The following is a 21591-nucleotide window of genomic DNA, read 5'->3' on the forward strand; positions in this document are numbered from 1 at the left end:
TGTGGGAATTCACTGAGAATGAATTGCGCCTACTGATAGCGTTGTTTATTTGCACTTGCATGTGTATGTGGCTTCAGTATCCAATTCTCAAAAGGAATTATGCAAATCAGGTATCACATTGAACACAATGTGCATGGTCTAGTTTCTCATTTTAGAAGTCGGAGTGCTTGGTTGTGGAGGATGATCTACTCAATTATTTTTTAAGTGTGTCATTATTAATACAAAAACGTGTATATAATAATAAATACAAGACAAATTTAATAATACTTAAATTATGTAACAAGAAAAAATTTATGTAACAAATGCATGAAATCAGATGTATATAAACTAGATTCAAACTACATCCATATATATTACAAGTTATAAACCAGATTCAAACATATGTTAGGAGTGCCAATGGTTAGATAGCAAGAAATCAGATCTTTCTAAAACAGATCCAAACCATATCATATGTGTTACAAGTGTGAACACTCAGACCACATGAAATCAGATATTTATAAACCGGACCCATGTGTTACAAGTGTGAACAGTCAGATTACATTAAATCAAATGTGTACAAACCAAAATCCAATCCACATCCATATGTGTTACAAGTGTGAACACTCAGACTACATGAAATCAGACTTGTACAAACTCAATCCAAACCGCATCCATGTGTGTTACACGTGTGAACAGTCAGATCATATGAAATTAGACTGGATACAAACCACATCCATATATGTTACAAGTGTGAACAGTCAGACCAAATGAAATCAGACATGTATACATCACACATGTGAACAGTCAGATGACATGAAATTAGACATTTAAAACCAGATCCAAACCGCATCCACATGTTACAAATGTGAACAGTCAGATCAAATGAAACTGTACATTAATCGACCGGATCCAAACCACATCTTTTGTGTCACAAATGTAAACAATAGTTTTTTAATCATTTGGGGCATGACACAAAACATGCACAATATTGTGCATAGCTGCAAGCTTATAAACAGCCACCCCCGATAATCTGATGTGTGTGCAGTGTGAACAGAAAATAAGATGAAAAGAAGATTTCAAGTGTTAAAATACCACATGCAAAACTGTTCAGTGAAGTCGCTCAACAGGTTTGTCTTACCTGTTTGTGCATCTCAATGTTGAGCCCGTAAGACATCTCGTAGTACTGTGGGAACACAAACGTGAGAGCATCAATCAGCACCATGATAAATTAAACGGCAGTGAATCATCATCAATCAAATTAGAACCTCAGCGGCCTGATAGACACTAAAGACTCGCTGCAACTACAGCAAGACAGAGAGAGTTTGAACGCATCAGCGTGTTTTCCTGCATGTCTATTTCAGCAGGCAGATGAGCAGCGATGCCAATGATGAAGATGAAACCTGACACAACTGCTCGCTTATTCTGTCTTTCTCCATCTGTCTGTAACGCTCACACATTCGGTAACTGCTCTGTGTAGCTCGATTTTCAAAAATCCTTTTTCCTCTTCTCTCCCCTTATCTCTGTCTCTCCCGATCAGCTCCCTCGTTACCGACCTTCCTTTTTAATCCTCCTCTCCCCTGCCCTTCTCTTCTATTATTCTGTAAACTCCATTTCCCATTCCGTGATGTGTGCCTGACCTCCTCTCTTCTATCAGACCTTCTCTGCGGTTTAATCTCAGGATTAAAGTCTCATCATATCTAATGACAGCGACTGGAAACCCAAAGGTGTCGATATGAGGTTAACGAGCGGTAAAATATTTCAAAGTTTGGACACACCTACCTACTCATTCTTTATTAATGCTTGCGAAGCAAAGTATCTATATTAATATTACTGGTTCTTCTTTAGCTCTATTCGTTCCGCACCATTTGCACTATGGGCTTATGTAGTTCCTCCCATTTTCAACTCTGTGCTTATTGTCTTCTGTTTTCCGGATTGTATTTCCACAGCATGATGGTACGATTTTACGGATTTATAAATGAACCGTTTGTATTAAAAATGCTTTGAAGATTACAATGCTCATGATAAACTTTGCTAACTCTACAATAAGTAAATCCACTTCACCAGCTAATTAGTTCGAAGACAAAATTTTAAAGATGGCTATGCAACTGTTTCTCTGTCTATAAAGCTGTATAGGTTTTAGTCCTAAACCGAAGAAGACTATGGGTGCGTCCGAAATCGCAGATTTCCCTACTATAAAGTATGCGAAAAACAGTATGCGAGGCGAGTAGTATGTCCGAATTCATAGTATTCGAAAAATAGTAGGCGAGAAGTACCCGGATGACCTACTACTTCCTTCCGAATTCTGTAGTAGGCATACGATGGACACTTTACTATCCCATGAGGCCGCGGGAGAGGCGGCGTCATATTCGAAAAATGGCGGAAAGCCGCGACGCGGCTGTCTTTAACTGTAAAGTACCTCAGGGAAAAACATTGTTGATGTTCATTGTGGTTAACTTGTACTTGTTTAACATCAACCAAATAAACGATTGACTTGTTGAGGGTTAAACAAACAGATGAAACGATTGTGTGAATTGGGTGTAATAAGATCTCTAATCATTACTGATCAGATGGAGTTACGTTAACCTCAATGTAGTACATCAGCTTGTAACGCTGCTTTCTTTAAATAGATGGTTCGTTAAGAGGTAAGAATTTAAATCATTAACGATGTTCGTGCAGTGAAGTGGGCTCTTTAAATTTTCGCGCTGTTGTGAAGACGCATGACACGTGACAACATCAACATGGCGGATGTAGTACGTCCGAATTCCATTCATACTACCTTCATTCATACTATATAGAACGTACTTTTTCTAACGGTCGAGTAGTATGTTCGAATTCAAATGTAGTACCTACACAAGTAGTATGCGATTTCGGACGCAGCCTATCAGCATTCTCAGATTGTAGGAATTTCCAATTGGTTAATAAAATGGCGATTTTCTATTTACAATTAAAATAAGTAAAATTTTACATGCTGGATATGCTGGACCCTTATTGGCTGATTTTTCCTCACTATCTGACCAAAAAAAAGAAAACAGCCTGTATTTTGATGTAAAAATCTTGATAACATTATGATTGGACAGAGAACAGTACAAAATAATAAAAAAAGGCAGTTCATGATCCATTTAAAAATAAAAATAATGATAAGATTTTTGTTTTGTCAAGAAATTCATGCATAGGCACATTTTGTCTACAAAACTCATTTCAAGCCTTGTATAAAAACCTTCAGACCAAAAGGATTTTAAGATCATGAGAACCATAAATCCAGTCAAGCGTGTCCAAACTTTTGACTGGCAGTTTAAATGCGAGTCTATAAAATGAAGCATTTTAGACATGTGTTGCGCTGTATTCAAATTTATTGCATTTCCAGTATTGATCGCTCCGGTGGGTGATGAATTTTAGATAAAGCGTGACATAACAGCAGAACTATTTCCCCATCTATCTGGTCTACTGGCACACACACACACAAATATAAATCACGTTTGCTGGTTCTGCATGCTGATAGTGCAGCAGGGCCGCTGGAAGCGGTTCCGTTTTAAAAAGCTCTGCGGCGGCCCAGAAGGCTATTCAGCAGCACTCGTATTACCTCAGTAACGGCCAAAAAAGGTCTCTGCATCATTTCAGACCAACATTAGTTCTCAGCATGTTTTGATGTAGAATCAATCCAGGGAGAAAACGCTGAACGAAAATTCAAATTCACACAAAAATAGGCCGATATATCAGCCAATTAATCGACCTGGCCGACATATCGGTACCAACTGAATGGAAATGCTTCCATTAGTCAGCCTTAACACAAAACCAAACACACAGGTTTGGGAAAACAGTGTCCTAGATGTTTGGTATCCACCCTAGAAATCATATAGATACACCATGGCAACATCCCAGAACACTCTAGAATTAAGGCACTGAGTTTTGCACAGGTAAACGTGACTCAAATTGAGATGTACTTAATGTGGCAACAGGAGAGTTTGTATCAGTTTAACTGACAAGTAATCTATTACCTCAAACTACACACAGTCCTGTAAATAAGATGTTTAATTAAGCTGAAATAGTTTCAACAGTCAGCATGTTGTGTCTACAGTCTCCCTGAAGAAACTGTTGAATGACAGAGTGCCAGACAGGCAGTCTAAGGACAGGACACCTGCAGCTCATTTCCTCTTCAAAGAACTTTAGTCCTTTAGTTTTAGCTTTACTAAATATCTTTTGGCTTTCTCAGCAACAATTTATAGACATACAATAACAGGACTCAACAAGAAGAGACAGTTACGGGACCATCCTTGTCCCAGGACCAGTGTGAGAGAATTTTGGACAAGTTGATGGACCTCTCACCTGACCCAACAGGTCATTTGTTGTGGTCATTGGGACACAGGCTGGGCCATGTCCCTCTCTAGTACTTTTCTGTCGGTTCTCCACTATCCAATCAAGTAAAGGCAAAATGCTCACTACAAAAAAAAAGAAAAAGAAAAAAAAAATCATTTCAAATTAAAAGTTAATAATTTTTTAATTTTTTAAATACATTTAATTAAATACACTTCTTTTTTAATAAAAATCAAATACATTTGCTCCTGGCACAAATATAATTATGCTACTAAAAATGAGTGTATCTTCGTGGATCCACTAAAAATATAGGGTCATAACAAATTTGAATTAATAGCTAAAAATCTTAAATTAATCTCTAAATTAATTCAATTAATTTTTTGATGAGTTTAATGAATAGCTTATAGCTAAAAAACAAAAAACAACAAAAAAAAACAACATCTAACACAAATATAGTTATACTGCTAAAAAAAAAGTAGCCTATCTTTTTGTGGTGGGGCCACTGAAAATATTGACAGGATAAGAAAACACTTTTTAGATTTACGTTACTGAACTAAATCTACAGTATCTTTTTTTGTGGCAGGGCCAGTAAAAAACTGGCAGGCAAGAAGTAATTTCAATTATTAGCCAAGAAATAAAGTATGTGTTGTAGTTTACATAGCACGCTTGTGTATTTAAGCTCATATCTGAAGGTGATGTGACGTGTTTTTATTTATTTTTTGATTGTGTTGTTATTCTGGATATTGGCGGGATTGTGACGCGCTTTTGGCTTGTAATGCGTTCCCTCGCCGCGGCTCATTGTTATATAAGCTCTCTTTAATGTTATGTGCATTATGTGCACACTGTGAGTGAGTGCGTGTGTGTGTGTGTGTGTAATCCCCTGAGTGTGTCCGTGTGTGTGTGTGTAGTCTGGAGCAGATTGCGCGCGGCATGTGGCGGATGTAGTGGGGCTCAATGCGGCGGAGGTTCAACAAAGCCTCTCCTCCTGCCGTAGCCACAATGTGTGTGTGTGTGTGTGTGTGTGTGTGTGTGTGTGTGTGTGTGTGTGTATATATTAGTCCTCACCGGTCTAACAAGGGGCAAAATGCACTGGATGTCCCCTGGTTCAACCCGGCAGCTGTTTGCCATCCGTCGCTTGTACATATATCCTGCTGTGTCGCTGGACACTCGGCTCTTGCTGAAATCTCTGTAGATTCTCTCTCTCTGTGTGTGTGTGTGTCCACTCCACTGTACTGGATACAGCTGTGATCTTCTAAGCTCAGACACATTGATTGGCTCGTCCTGATCTAGTATTATTAGACAGGCAACATTGATGAGATATAATTTCCATCGGGCTGTCCTCTCCAGCTCATCGCATCTGCCACGACCCCATTTACACCAAACAGCCCAATCTGAATTGACCGATATAAAAATAGCTGTCCTCTGTACTGTCAAATGAGCTCCTAAAAAAGAAATAGTAAATAGATTTGCATTTTCAGTAAGAAATACCAAAGCTTGCGAGGGTGAAAAAGTGCTTTAGGCTTTTAGTGTGCAGTTACGATAGTGGCCAGATTTTACAGATGTCAGAACTTACGTAATTAAGAGATTCTGACTTGTCTAATGTGTCCACGTCCTTGTAGGACTCGCAATTACAACTTATAAACGGAATACTTTGAGAACTCCGACTTGTACATACAAGCTATATTTAAGCCCCTTTTCCACCGCAGGAACTTTACCCAGGAACTAGGGACTTTGGGCCAGTACACGGTGTGTTTCCACCGCAGGAACCAGAATCTAAATAAAGTTCCGGGTACAAATTTGCCCCTCAGAAAGTCCCTGCTCGCGAGGTAGTACTTTTTCAAAAGGTCCAGAACATTCAGTAGGCCCTCACTGCAGAACAAAGATCCAGGGGGCAGGGTTGGATCCACATCCAGGGGGTGGAGATTGGTAGGTTTAGGGGTGGGGATGGGTGGGTTTAGGGATCAGGGGGTGGAGAAGGGGTAGGTTTAGGTAAATGTAAGTTGGATCTAGATCCAACCACACCCCTTGGATCTTGTGTTCTGCAGTGAGGACCATCTCAGAACTTTCGGTTGTGCCATGAAATGTAGTTTTAAAAGTATTTCAGGCGAGAATGTAGTTGTTTAAAACTCAAATTTGCTGTTTATTTATAAAGACAGCGCCTATTTGAAAATGTGCTTCACTGATTTCGGAGACGTGAGCTCCACGCGATCACCGGGCGCTCAGTGCTCATGTATCCCGACGAGAGGAGCATAACCTCGCCTAGTTCTTCTAACATTTGCCGCTGGCTCTGATGTCTCTGTAGTGGTATAATTCGCTGGTATATTGATATAATTCACTTTGGGTAAATCTAACAGGTAATCTTTGGTTAAAATGAAAATGAAAAGAGGCAATGCTGTTTGATATTAATATTTCGTTTCATTGTAATGTAATGTACATTCCCTGAACTACATGTTTAAATGAAAACGAAAAGAGGCAGTGATGTTTGATATCATATTTCATGCTATTGTAAATACAGTGAGGAAAATTGCAGTAGCCGAGGCGAGCTGACTGGCGTTATCAAGTACGCTGCACTTTGCAGAATTACTGAACTTGCGTCGTCCCATCCGCGGTCCGAAATTTGCGTACTTGGTATTGAGAAACGCGCGCAGACCTATGTCACCAGACTATTTGCCTATTCTTCTCAGTACTTTAGACCGCGATGGAAACGCAGACATCAACAGGTCTGGGGGAAAAAAAGCTCCTGGGAAAAAAACTTCCTGGGACAAATTGTCCACATCCGCCATCTTGGACAGAATGACAATGTGTCGTCACTCACAGGTAAAATCAACGAGTTTCCCAAGATGCCACAAGACTGCAGCCTCTTGTTGTAAAAAACTCTTGAGATTTTAATTCCTGAAGAAATAGGATACATTTTCACAGGCGAGAATGTGTTTGTGTTTTTACATGAAGGCCTATTAACTCAGTATGACAGGTTTTTAAACTATTGTTACTTTCCAGTGTTGTGTTGGCTAATGCCTTCGTCTTCTTGTATTGTGTTAGTTTAGCAAAATCAAGCGCTTGTCTATTACAGATATACATATTCATGGTGGCAGTTTCAATCATAGATGTGTCCGCCATATTGGAACGGCCAATGAGTCGTCACTCACAATAAAATAAATTCATTTTCCAAGATGCCACAACATTGTGCAGACTCTAGTTGTAAAAACCACATAAATTTAAATTCCTGCAGAAATTGGATAAACTATCACAGGTAAGAATGTGTTGGTTTGTGTTTTTAATATGTATTAACTCAGTATTACAGTAACGTTTTAATGTCTTGTTAGCTAATGCTTTGGTCTTGTTGTATTGTGTTAGTTAAGCTGCTTAAGTCTATTGCAGATGTGGATATTCATATACGCGTATAACTTGCTCTTGAGTGTTCACCATGACCGTTCCAATATGGCGGACGGCTTACGTATAGCAGTCCATAGAAACACTAGTTAATAGGACCTATAATACCTATAAATATTTATGGTTCTAAGGTATAACCAAAGCCACTAGAAGGCAAGCCTGCAACCTTTAGCCAAAAAAGCGTAATGGCTAATGCTAACGCTGCGGGTTTGATGGTACGCAGGGAAGGAGACCAAAGGCGATTGTATGATGAGCCCCATGCACTCTTAAAAATAAAGGTGCTTCACGGTCCCATAGAAGAACCTTTGTCTAAATGGTTCCATAAAGAACCTTTAACATCTGAAGAACCTTTCTGTTTCACAACAGGTTCTTTGTGGCAAAAGAAGGTTCTTCAGATTATAAAAAGGTAAGAAAGAGATGGTTCTTTAAAGATACTTTCACTGAATGTTTCTTTGTGGAAAGAACACTTTTTCCAATGGTAAGTACAACAGACCCTCGCATCTCCCAATAATAAGACATTCCATGTATTCCATGGAAAAAAGTCAGTCATGCAGGTTTGGAAGACATGAGTGTGAGTAAATGATGACAGAATCATGATAAGTTGTGTATTAAGACATTCATAGTCTTCATCATTTCAATCAGTTACAAGCCAAAGAAAGAGCCGTATCATAAATTATTTCATTATACTTCCTTTTTTTCCCCAGACAATAAAGTGACATTATATGAAAGCCATGAACGTCGTTAGTGACAGTGCTGTTGGCGGCTGTTCTTGAATCCGAGACTGAATTACGAGTTACCTGGCAAGTTTCCTGACAGACGGGAGAAAATTGCGAGTGCGTTATCAGCCACACAAAACCAGAGCCGTGATTCATAGACTGCCAATTCATATCAGTGCAATTATAGATGAAGCAAATTGCAGAATGCCATTTTATCAAATTGAATTTCAAACTGAATAAAACCTTGAATAATTAGTTAATAAGTATGAGGAGTATGAGAAATTTCTGTAAAGGAACACTATTGAAACTGTAATGCAAACAAAAATTACAGCAACACTATAATAATATCTCCCATTTGTTCTCATATCTAGTATTCTCAGAGTTTAGAAAAAAACCTCAACTAACGCCGTCACAATACCAGATTTTCAGTACATGATTACTGTGGCCAAAGTACTTTTTTTTCCATTTTAGGATGGGTGGCAACAGCTAGTTCACAGAATGTGTTTTTTGCATTTAAAAACGTGAGATTCAGGACAGTGGAATGGAAAAAAAAAACAGGTTATAAACTGTATTTTAAAAGTTGAACTTATTTTAACTGGAGGGTCTTGTTTTTAATTTCCATCTACTGTGTTTGCATAGAAAAACACTGAGAAAGCAGTGCATTGGAATGTAAAATGCAATGTGCCAATGCTGGATTATTTATAATGTTATATTAAGTGTGTAGTATTAACATGATAGTGATATTAAATTTTTTAATTATAGTTATCATCAATACAGGTATATTGTGAAACCTGTGATCTCATCAAAATTATCTGAGCTATGTAATGTGCCTTCATTTTATAGCTCTATCCTCTCACAGCATGTCAACAAGTGCCTCCGAGTACAAAAAATTAGAACGGCAAAGGTTTCATGAGCTATAAAAGAGCAACTCTGAGCAATAAAATGTTCCTCTGAGTTGTTTTGACCAGCATACTGTATCATCATGGATAAATCAGGTGAAGGTCTGTAAACAGAAACTCACAGCATTTAAATCAAGCTTGTGTAGCTAGACAAGAATGTTTTGGCCTTTTCCGAAAGTTAAGTGAAACATGTAAACGAAAGTAAATTTTGTAAAAAAAAATAATTTTTGCATTTATCTTTCGAAATTGTGTACTGTAGCTTTAAATGAGAGTTAAAAGTAAAACTGAAAGTAAATTAAAGTTGATTTATAAAGGTTTTTTGAAATTTATTTAAATTTTCTATTGTCTTTGATTTTTTTTCCTCTCACAATCAGCTTTGGTGCCACTGATGGAGCAGAAATTGTGTAGTGTAGCTTTATCGTAGCGTTAAATGTAAAACCAAAATTAAATTACAGAGTAAATTAAAGATATTTCAGACAGTTATATTTGTCCAAAGACCCTATTTGAGCAACCTGCCAGCGACGTGCATGCTTCTATTTTATGTTTGTTGAAAATTGTTTTGAAAATGATTTTTGCAATTACCTTTGGTGCAGTTACTGGAGCAGAAATTGTGTACCGTAGCTTTAAATGCGAGTTAAACTTGAAAGCAAATGAATGTATTGCAGCACTACTGCTGTTTGCTTTATAATTTGATTTGTTTGGTTTGGAAATATCAGTTTTCCATCACAGGGTAGCAACAAGTTTCAAAATCTCTTAAAACAGGAGCAATCCATTAGTGTTTTCTCTCTTATTTTCACTCACACGGCAGCACTCAAACGTTTAGCTTACTAAGGAGTAATCGTTTTCAAATGTGTCTTATCCTTTTTGCCTTCCTGGTTTTCCCCTTCTCCTCCTTCTCTTCATCTCCTTCTTGTGTTTTTCTTTCTCTGCCCTCATCGTTTCGTCGTCTTACTGTCTCCCGCTGCGTCTTTATACCGTCTCTCTCACTCTGTCAGTTCTTCTGCTCTTCATCTTCTCTATCGGCCTTTATCTTCCCCTCCTCTTTCTTCTTTTTTACTGCTGCGTTTCAATCACCGCTCTCTCTCTCTCTCTCACTCACTCACTCACTCTCCTCGTTCGTCTTTGCTGCTGATCTCTCCTTATGTTCTCTCTCTCTGGCGCGAGGGCAATCTGTGACAGTAATGTTCGGAGGCGAGCAGAGAGCATCAGACGGATGAGTTGGGGCGGGGGTGTTACTGCAAAAGCAGCGCATTAGCCCCCTCGTTCGTTCCATCTTTCCATCTTCAGCTGCCCCGGGGTCTGGATTACACACAGCGGTCACAGAGTGACCATGTAGATGGGCGCTCATTAAAGGCTAGATCAGGATGGCACATCAGAACACACACACACACAAATACTGCAATCCACAATCAGGATTTAGGATTTAATAGTTAATGACAATGATTTATTGAAGCGGATCCGAACGTCTGTCTTCCAATTCAGCACCATAGTTTAGCATATAGTTCAAAATTGCATACATAGTTTAGCACATAATTGAGCTATTGGACAAATTTTAAAATATATTTTGTTCAATTGGATAGTTGATAGTGACAAGAAATGTAAGGAAGAAAAAGATGGAATGGAATCTTTCTGGACATTGCAGGCCAGATTTTTCTTTCTTTCTTTCTTTCTATCTATCTAAATAAGCCATATTTGTATTGTTTATATTAACAGCATTAATTAATATTTATATTATTAATAACTATTTTTTAATATTATTATTAGTATTAATTAAAATGGACATACAAATATTTATAAATAATTAAATCAAAACAAACAAATGTTTTTTTTTTTTTTTTTGATTTAATGGATGTTGGCTGGGATTAATTTTTTAGCCACAGCCTTGTTGTTTATATTATCAATATGCATTTATATTCTTAATAAATATTGCTATATATTATTATTAGTAGTATTAATTAGATTAAAATGAATTAGAAATGAATATATAAAATATATATGAATGAATGAATAAATAAATAAATAAATGCATTTATTTTTGCTATATTGATCATTTTTAAGGAGCGATGAAATGGGGTCAGGGTGTGCTGCAAGCCAGATTAGAACCTGAATCTCCCATATGGACACTATATATTAGGTTCAACATTTTTTGTTTGTTTAAATGTCTTCGTAAGCTTCTTATTTTATTGAATAGACACCAGAAAAACTTTATGTAAAGACTAATGATTGATGAGATTTTGACATGTTGAAGGCCGGATTTGAATCTGCTTCTTCTGAATCTGCATCATGGCTCGACATATTAATACAAGGCCACAACCTCAACGTGTTTTAACCCTGGGGACGTTTTGCTTTATTGAATAGATAGTGGAGGAAGAGATGACAAGACCTTCAGCATTGCTCAAAATATCAGGAGTGTGTGTGCCAACCACTGAACCACGGCACCGAACAAAGCTTTTAACACTTGAATATCATCCAATTCACTGTCTCTGTTGTTTTTGTTAGCTAGGAGGCTAACGCACCATCGCAAATGAGCTCTGAAAACTATTTCATGCCCATCAACAAATAAATCATTCACTAAAGAGAGACGAGAAGAACACGCTGTCCTGTCTAGTCGTCAAAGAGCGCAGAAAGAGAAATGTGGTAAACTATAAATGCATGAAAATAAAGGGGAAGGCTGTTGAAACAAGTCTAAGTATACATGGCAGGTCTAGCATGCAGGCTAAATATAGTCTTCTGGGTTATCTGCTTTCTGCAAGCACTGAATCCTTGTTCCCTCTCATTTACATGTCTGTGCTTGTGATCTTTGTTTCTCTCTTTCCATCTCTTTTCTCTCATCATTCCATCCTCCTTTCACATATCGCCCTTCCTTCTCCCCCTCACTTTTTCCATCTCCCCCAACCCCTATCGTAATCCCGCTGATGTGTCCTCAGGTTAACCAAACACCCTGTAACATGAAATCAAACGCAATCTCTCCTTTTAAACACAGACGGGCTTTTATGCAGTATTTACTGGAGCGTACAGCAGATCTGATGATATGAGGGTTGAAAAGCTCACCATGATATAGTGGCGCTGCATCTCCGTCTTCTCGCTGGCCAACTTCTCACACTCTAGTTTGAGACTGTGAAAACATGGCAGAAAAATATGAATGGAAAACACAGTAGAAAAATGTGAATTGTACAAAAGATGCTAATGACTTGTCAGTGTCTCTGATTCCCTTCAATTAATAAAAATGAATCAGTACAAACCGATTTACTAAATCAAAACAATCTGATTTACTTAAAAGAATCAAAATGATTGAACTCGCTTAAACGAATCAGAACAAACTGATACACTTCAGTGCATAAGAATGAATAAATTAAATGTAAAGAATCAGAATAAGCGAATTCACTTAAATTAATCAAAACGATCTGATTTACTTAAAAGAATCAGAATGATTGAACTCGCGTAAAAGAATCAGAATAACCAGTTAATTTAAATGAATCATAACAAACCTATACACTTCAGTAAATAAGAATAGATCAATTAAATAAAATAAATCAGAACAAACTAGTTCACTTACAATAATCAAAACAAACTGATTCACTTAAATGAATCAGAATAATCTAATTCACTAAAAAACAAACCAATTAATTCAAATGAATAAGAATTAATCAATTCATTTAAATGAATCAAAATGGTCCAATTCGCTTAAAGGAATCAATGCAAACCAATTCACATGAACAACAATGAATTAATTCACTTAAATGAATCAGAACAAATCAATTCAAGTAAAGGAATCGGAACAAACTGATTCACTTAATGGAACCAACACAAACCCAATCACTTGAATTAAAGTTCTCCAATGCTATTAACAGCATAACAGGACAGTTCAGCAAAGCTTATTTGATTGTTGTTTCAGTTCGCTCAGCTGTAAAGTTACACATGCAAACAACGTGATATTAAAACTGCCACTTGTTGGGGAAAAAAGCTGGTTATTGAAAAGGCTACACTGAAAAATGGTTAAGCTAGCAGCATCACCACTTTTAGACAGTTCTCACTAATTCTGAATGCAGATTTCCATGAATAACATGAAAATGTTAATGCCCCACTGCTGTATAGTGTGCTGTATAATACAGTGACATTAATTCAATACACATCCAGCCGGTTATTAGCCAGTAGGAAGAGATTCATAAATAATCAAATGCATTTCACATACTGGGAGTAAATCAGCTCATATGATCTGACCTGTGGTACTGAGCCTGAAGGAACTGGAACTCCTCTTTAATGCGGTCCAGAGTCTCCAGCACCGTGAACTTGAATGACTGTCCAGGCTGCAGAGGTACCTGAGGAGAGAGAGAGAAAGAGATGGCTTATTAATCAGTAAACAGCCATCAGTCTGTGCTGGAAGACTGGACTGCTTAAATTAAATGTACCAAAAGTGACTCATTGAAATAAAATTGAAAAAAGTGCTCCCACCACATTATCTTTGACCTTGGCCTCACTACAAACACTACATGCATTTTTGGTGAGGAAGGAGTGAAAATTTGATAACAGCAGCACTTCTACGGGGTCATGGTAACCCTTGTTTTGCAAAACGCTCTCACAAGATTTAACCCTAACTCTAGGTAGACACAAATGCGCTTCCCAATCTCAAGAATCAATCATTTAACTTAAATAAGCAGCTATGAGTATTGCATGGAAACTGTACCAGAAATTCAAAATTAAATTTGCGTCATTCCACTTCTATACATTCCCAGCACATTAAGTTCTACTTTATTAATAATTACAGCACACGCTTTTCCTTGGTAAACCACAAACTATAATGGTAATGTAGAAAGTTCACTAAAATTAATTATAAGAAACCAATTGATCATGAATCATACAGCTCAACCATTGTAGTCCGATGGTTGAGCAATGAATCTTTTGAGCCAGCTCCTCATAGTGAATCAAAAACATACTGTCTGACCAGTGTACTGTAGTCTAATTGCCTGAAAGAATGAATCTTCTGGGCTAGTTCTTTTTAGTGAATCAACCATACAGTGCAACCAGTATATCTGTGATTTAGTGTAAACAAAAAATAAATAATAAAATGTACTTGAACTCATGACTCTTCAGAGCTGGTTCTTTTAAGTGAATCTAAAGCTTACTGGCCCTGTGTCTGAATATGCTTACTGCTCTACTATATATAGTAGATGAAAAACAGTATGTGAAAGTAGACAAAAAGTACTCTGACGACCTGCTATTATTGACGAGATTCAGGAGTGTGCATCCATTGGACATTTCACTATCCCATGAGGCCATAGGAGAGGAATTGCGAATGGCTGAGAGTCACATGACAGTAGCTGTTGTTTCCATCACCCTGTTTTTATGTGCATTTTTAAGTATCGCATCAAAAATTAGTGATCTACATGCTGAATTGAAAAAATAAATAAATAATAAAATCAGTCGCAAAAAAGTTTTTACAGTAGTTTTGGTGATTTGCGGAAAAAGAGTTAATGCGAATAATGGAAAATGGAAATGCATTTGCCGAATAAATTCTGGTGTAGTGAATATTAAACTCAAGTGACTAATCGGCTGTTTCTGCTGATGGTGTCTTTCCATTTTTTTTATTATTTTATTTATTTAGTTACCAATACCATCGCTCAAACAACTTGATGGAAACACAGCTAATTCGCATGTGTGTTTTTTTACGAACTTTGAAAAGATTTGCTTCATGTTTGGATGGAAACCTAGCTAATGACAACATGTCAGATGTAGGACATCCAAATTTGCCTTAAATTACACACATTCATACTACATAGAACATAGTTTTTAACAGTCAAAGTAAGAATGAATGAATGATTCTTCTGAGTGGTTCTTTTTAGTGAATCAAAAAGAGTAATGAATCAATCAAAGAGATTATTGAAACAATAAAGTGGTTCTTTCAATTCTGTTGATGCACAATTCTGTTGGGTTTACAATACCCACATATTTCCCCCAACATGCAAATTTCACATGGGCCCATCTCTGAGCCTGCATGCTATAATCCGATCCAACTATATTCATATCTACCTCTCCTCCTCATTAAGACCCAAGTCCTTTCCTTTGCTATTTTTAAACACGTTTCCCATTCTGTCAGCTGCTTCCTAAAATGGCCGCCTTTGTCCTGCGCTCCTCCGGGCTTCTAGTTTTCTCTCTGAAGCTCAGTGTCCGGCGAGCGGCTGAAGATTGGCGGTTTCAGTAGGAGCTTAATTAGTCTAGACAAGCGAAATTCAATTAAATTTCAATTAGGCTAACGGTGGAGGTCAGACACTCGGTGAGCTTTCGAGTAATTAAGCTGCAGGCGCACAGCTGACTGGATGAGTTCAGTACACACACCGCCGTGTTTGTGTGTGGATAGAGGGGGGCAGTCATCATGTCCCTACTGACCCTCATTCATTCAAACACGTCTGTGTGTGTGTGTGTGCAGTAACTGTCCTGAAAGCAACACACACCACACAGGGCCAGAACTCACAAGATCATGGTACATTTACACAACAACACAAAAATATACAACCAAGAAACATCTCATCAAAATATTGTGAACAATTCCATGATTAAAGTCCATGTAAAGCAATAATAAATGTGTGCTCTTCTTAGTTTGTCACACCACAGAAACATGTGTTAGTAACCACCCAGCCAAATTTGAATGATAAAACACAAAGTAAATAAAATAAGGTATCAAAAAAAAAAAAAAAAAAAGCAGTATTTTCTGCTCTCAAATGCAGGGGGCGTGTCCGCTGGCAGCGCTGAAACCACGCCCACTCGCGGGAAAGCTGCCGTCTCTCTCAGCTGTCAAGAAAGTCATATGATGAACCAAAGCCCATCACAAGCAGCTTTTAAATAATAACATATATAGAAGGTGCACAGTGTCATTCACACAAGCACTAAACACCATCATGGTGAGACTCATTAAACTGAAATATGTAATAAACATTCATTTAACAACATTAGATGTAACATACAAAGAAGAAACATAGTTATTTCAAAGAAAAAACATCAAATTCAAACAAAATTTGAAATGCAACGCAGGGAATTCTGGGAACGTCAGTTCACGGTTTTTCCTTGTAAATTTTACAGGAACTTACCGTTAACCATTTAACAGGTTTTTACTGTAGCATTTTCACAGTTTTTTACCGCTAAAATTTTTCACAGTAATTTTTTAGTGTACAGTTAAAGTCTTGGTATGCGGTTACTAGAATGTTTTGGCTGGTTACCAGGGTATTGCTATGCAGTTGTTCAAATGTTGTGAGTGGTTGCCAGGGCCTTGCTATGCAGTTGCTAGGATGTTGCTATGCATTTAATAGGGTGTTCCAAGTGGTTACTGTGGCATTGATTTTAGAGTTGCAAAGAGACAAAATCCTGGAAAATTGCAAAAATCCTGGAAAATTACCAAAAATTCTGTAATTTTCTGCCCCTTTGCAACCCTTACTGACTGGTTGCCAGGGCATTGCTATGCAGTTGCTAGAATGTTGCTATAAGGTTGTTAGGGTGTTCTGAGTGGTTACCAGGGTGTAAATTGCTATTGCTATGCAGTTGCTCAGATGTTGTGAGAGGTTGCCAGAAATTTGCTATGCCATTGCTGGGATGTTGTGGGAGGTTGCCAGGGCGTTGCTATGCAGTTGCTAGAATGTTGTTATAAGGTTGTTAGGGTGTTCTGAGTGGTTACCAGGGTGTAAATTGCTATTGCTATGCAGTTGCTCAGATGTTGTGAGGGGTTGCCAGAAATTTGCTATGCCATTCCTGTGATGTTGTGGGAGGTTGCCAGGGTGTTGCTATGCAATTACTAGGTTGCTGTGAGAGGTTTCCAGGTCACTAGGTTTCCAAGGTGTTGCTACACAATTTCTAGGTTGTTGTAAGTGGTTTCCAGGTCACTTGCTATGCAGTCACTTAGATGTAGTTATGTGATAGGGTGTTCTGGGTGGTTAAGAGGGTGTTGACTACTATTTCTAGGGTGTTACTGTGCAGTTTAGAAGCTTCAACAAGCTGCAAAATTTGAGGTATCATTCATGTCTGCAACACAAATGGTGCAGGATGGATTTTTAACAATAGTCGGGTTTCCATTACAGATTTGCGCAAAATTGTTTCCATTAACCAATGTTATCTGACTAAAATAATTTTAACACGATAAGTCATAGTGACGTTGGTAGGTTTACGTATATTGCAGCCACTGCAAAAGCGGTTATTTTTAATCAAAGGAGAAGTAGGTGTGTTTTTTTTTTTTTTTTGCGAAGCAGTGCGGAGGGCCACTTCTGTGATGTGCCACAGCGTGGTTGGTATAAACACAAGCATTAACAAGAGTGGCCGCAATCAGCTCTGGTGGTCGTGTCGGAGCCGTAATGTGCCGCAGATGTTTGCAGTGTAAATAAGGGGTTATCCGAGCATTAATGGCAAGGAAAGCCCTTTATACTTGAGAGCGGCCACCTACAAAGTATTTCTTGGATGTTATAGTACATTAAAGAACGATCATGTGACTTATATACGCCAAGTGACCTGTAATTGCGGAAAAACTGTTTCCATTGCAGTTTTGTGAAATATTTCTTTTTTGCCTGAAAAACCACCTCATGTGAGCATAAAAACTTTTTTGCGATATATGGGAGTTTTTGCGAAATTGACAATTTGCAGGTTAATGGAAACACGGCTAATGTTAATGTTAAGTATAAGCAAAAGTAATTAGCACTGCATATAATCAAAAGATAAAGCATCATTTATTGCTTTAGATGAGTTTAGAAAAAAATATTTGTTTAGACTGTTAAAACGAAGTGCTCTGCTACATACAGTACAAACATGTGTGCAAAACTCACATATGCAAATAAACAAGGAGGAAACCTGGGTAATAGCGTCTGTTTAGACACCACAGTGTGTGTCAGACAGAAGGAGGGGGAATCCTGAAATCCAAAACTGATCCAGTTAATCTGGACGGAGGGGGACGAGGCAGACAGCGAGCCATGTGGGACAGCGGCTAGTCAATCACAATTTAGACGAGCTGCAGCAGGCTAGCCTAGAATTACTGGAGATTATCTTCTGAGGGAGGTCAAAGGGGGAGAGAGAGACGAGCAGATCCCATAACAATGGTGGGAAATGAAATCTCTCCCAATCGCCCACTCTGATCATCTCATATATCACTGCTGGAGCTGCTATTTTGGACACAGTGACTTAAATCGGCTTGAAGGAGGAGAGAGACAAGTCGAAAGAGGAGCGCCGTCAGCTTCCAAAACGTCTGCGGAGCTGTTTTCCGCTCGCATCCTCGCAGACAGGCTGGGATAGAGACATCCATGAAATAATCATCCGCTGGTGAAATATTTAGTGCAAAAAGGCTCACGAATAGATGAGGATCACCAGAGAGTGGGAGGAAGAGAAGTGTCAGTGTGATCTCGGGGGGATCTGGGCGAATGTGAGAGTGTGTGTGTGTGTGTGATCTCACTCTCTAAAAACCCAGCTTTCCTTCCTGCCCAGTCCTGCAAGACCTTGTCTCCACAACCTCCCAAGATACAACCAGTCTGAGGTGCTTGAGTTTAACAGGCACACCTTGAACTGGGTGTCACACTCTCATTAAACAATCTGAGAGAAAGTCCTTACACTTTTGCCAATCATTTCTGAGGCTTTTACCCAATCTTAAACCCCACTGAATGCTGGGACATCGGGTGGCTGCTAAGACTATCTTGGCGACTTACTGACAATGCGGCTCTGGAGTAGCTCGCTTTGTGAGGCCGAGCAAAAGCCATCGCCATCCAATACTGGATTAGGAACCGTGGATTGGCAGGCAGAGAAAACAGCTTTTATGCTTTGCAGAGTAAATCAGCAATAGTTTGAGCCTAAAGGAAGAAAGAAAGAAGGTCCTCGTGTTTCAGACCAACACAAAAGAGTGATAATAAAACAGTGTGAAGATATGAAACCTGCAACCAAGTTTAACATCCAAATGTGGCCAGAATAAAAAGATTTATTAAAACAATACGGCTGAGAGTAAAAATGAGCAAAGGAGAGCACACCAGCTCAAACTATCAGCTCATTAAAAGAGCATATGTGAATTTTGTGGCCAGAAATTTGGCTACGATTTTCACTTGGCCACCACATCAGTGCAACAGAAAGCTGGCATTCACTCTCAGACAAACATACACGCAATAACACACTAAAAAACATGTATGAATATGGTACAATTGTATAAAAAAACAAAAAAAAAACAGAATTAAGTCTTTGCTATTATTTACTAATCAAAGCAGCAATCATGATCAAGGGTTTGAAAGTGGGACCCATTTTTAAGTGCCATTTTTAGTACCAGAATTGAATGATTTTCATGACTTTAGCTGTGTCAAGAAACATGCATTTTTTCCCAATTGATGGATTTTTCTATTGTATCAAACACACTGTGACTACATAAATTCTCAAACAATAAATATCATCAGCCAGGAATTATAATACAAAATGTGACCCATGTAGTCTAATTCTTAATCAAATAAGTCTTACAAAATGATTATTTTTAGTGAATTAAAAGCATTTAGTGTAACCAGTGTAGTCCAATTCCCAAATGCATGACTCTAACAAACTAGTTCTTTTAAGTGAATTAAAATGTTGAAAATGTCTTCTTGTTTCCCAATTTTTTAAGAAATGACTCTTATGAGCTGGTTCGTTTTAGTTAATCTACTGCACACTCTTAAAAATAAAGGTGCTTCAAAAGGTTCTTCACAGCGATGCCAAAGAACAACCATTTTTTGGTTCCACAGTTTATTTAAAGAACCATCTCTTTCTTACCTATTTATAATCTGAAGAACCTTCTTTCACCACAAAGAACCTTTTGTGAAACAGAAAGGTTCTTCAGATGTTAAAGGTTCTTTTATGGCATCGAGAAGCACCTTTATTTTTAAGAGTGCAATTTCCAAACATATGAATCTGAATTTAGGTCGATTCTTAGTAATTAATTAAAAACATGCAGGGCAAGCAGTGTAGTCTGATTCCAAAACAAGTGCTAGCAATTCTTTTTAGTGAAACTAAACTAATTAGCATAAAGAGTGCCTTGTTTAATTCTAATTCCTAAACAATGAATCTCATGCGGTGGTTCTTTTCAGTAAATCAAAAATATACAGTATGATAAGTGTAGTCCGATTCCCAAATGAGTGAATCTTCTAATCCATTTCTTTTAATAAACACTTATGAATAATCAGTTACTTATTCTGACTCAATTACTGAAGTGCTTTCGTCAAGTCGAAACAAACTGTACCAAGGACTGTTACTTTGTCACGTCAAGTCGTAAAAAGTCATTAAAGGTCAAGATAAACGCATTTTAGCAAGAATTCAATAAATATGAAATGGAATATATGTCTGAGTTATTACGTTCTGTTGAAAACTCCTGAGGGCAGTAAATGCAGTAAGAACTTATTTCTTCCAAATATTTTTTTTTTCCTTCCAAAGTGCCTACTAAAGGAACTGCTGATGGAAAAGTAATGCTTATAAAGAATCAGAATACATTCCTCACAATTACCGTCCCTAGTAATCATATAAAAATTAGGCAGTAATGAAAAACCCTTAAACTACATTTAACACAAATTTCCAGCATTCAAGTAACTTGCCTGTCCACACCACAAGCAAAAATCGTTTAAAATGTGACATATTTTAACGTATACCTTTAAATACAGCTATATTGAACATGATTTTCTCTATATCACATCTTCACCATTAGACCATGAGCTCAGTATCCATTTAAATATTCACATCCTGGCTCAACACACACCAGCACCTGCCTACAAAACACCCATAAATCCACACAGTGCAAACAAAGGTACTATTAGCGATAGTGCAAACACACCGATGCCTCATGTGCTACGTGCGCTCACACACTCATATTACAGCCTCTTATTTGTATCAGGTTCTCAAATTGCTCGTCATGTCCAACAGACCTCCAACAGAGAGAGTTCACATTTCTCACACCTCACACACGACATCTGTGGACTTCTCACCCTTAAACGTTAACTGAACGCCGGCATTACTGTCTACTCTCCATCTTCAGGTTTGAAAACAATGTGTTAAGTGTATTTGATCAACTTTGGAAGTTTGTGTTCTGTAACAGTTGGAAACCGAAGGTGTGGCTGCAGCAGATTTTGAGCTTTCCCTGCCCAGCTTTTTTTATTGTTATTGTTTTTGGCTCAGAAGCACGGAACGCTGTAACCCTTCTCTCATTCCACCTTCCAATCCCCCTGCTTCAGATAACACTAACCACAAAAATCCAGTGGAACCAATTACCAGTCCTCCCGATGCAGTTTGCCTTGCAAATCAGGCCTTAACCCTTTCGATAGGCAGGTATTGCAGAC

At 38.0% G+C, this 21591-nt stretch overlaps 1 protein-coding gene across 1 annotated transcript in view; it reads right to left on the minus strand.

Annotated features, from left to right (window-relative positions):
* The window catches only part of tle2b (TLE family member 2, transcriptional corepressor b), a 49688-nt gene that overhangs the window by 23270 nt on the left and 4827 nt on the right, over positions 1-21591 (minus strand). Inside the window, 3 exon segments of the mRNA XM_058761807.1 lie at positions 1118-1162; positions 12347-12410; positions 13517-13614. Of these exon segments, the coding sequence (XP_058617790.1) occupies positions 1118-1162; positions 12347-12410; positions 13517-13614 (207 nt within the window).

The sequence above is a fragment of the Onychostoma macrolepis genome, chromosome 22 (genome assembly GCF_012432095.1).
Source record: "Onychostoma macrolepis isolate SWU-2019 chromosome 22, ASM1243209v1, whole genome shotgun sequence".
NCBI lineage: Eukaryota > Metazoa > Chordata > Actinopteri > Cypriniformes > Cyprinidae > Onychostoma > Onychostoma macrolepis.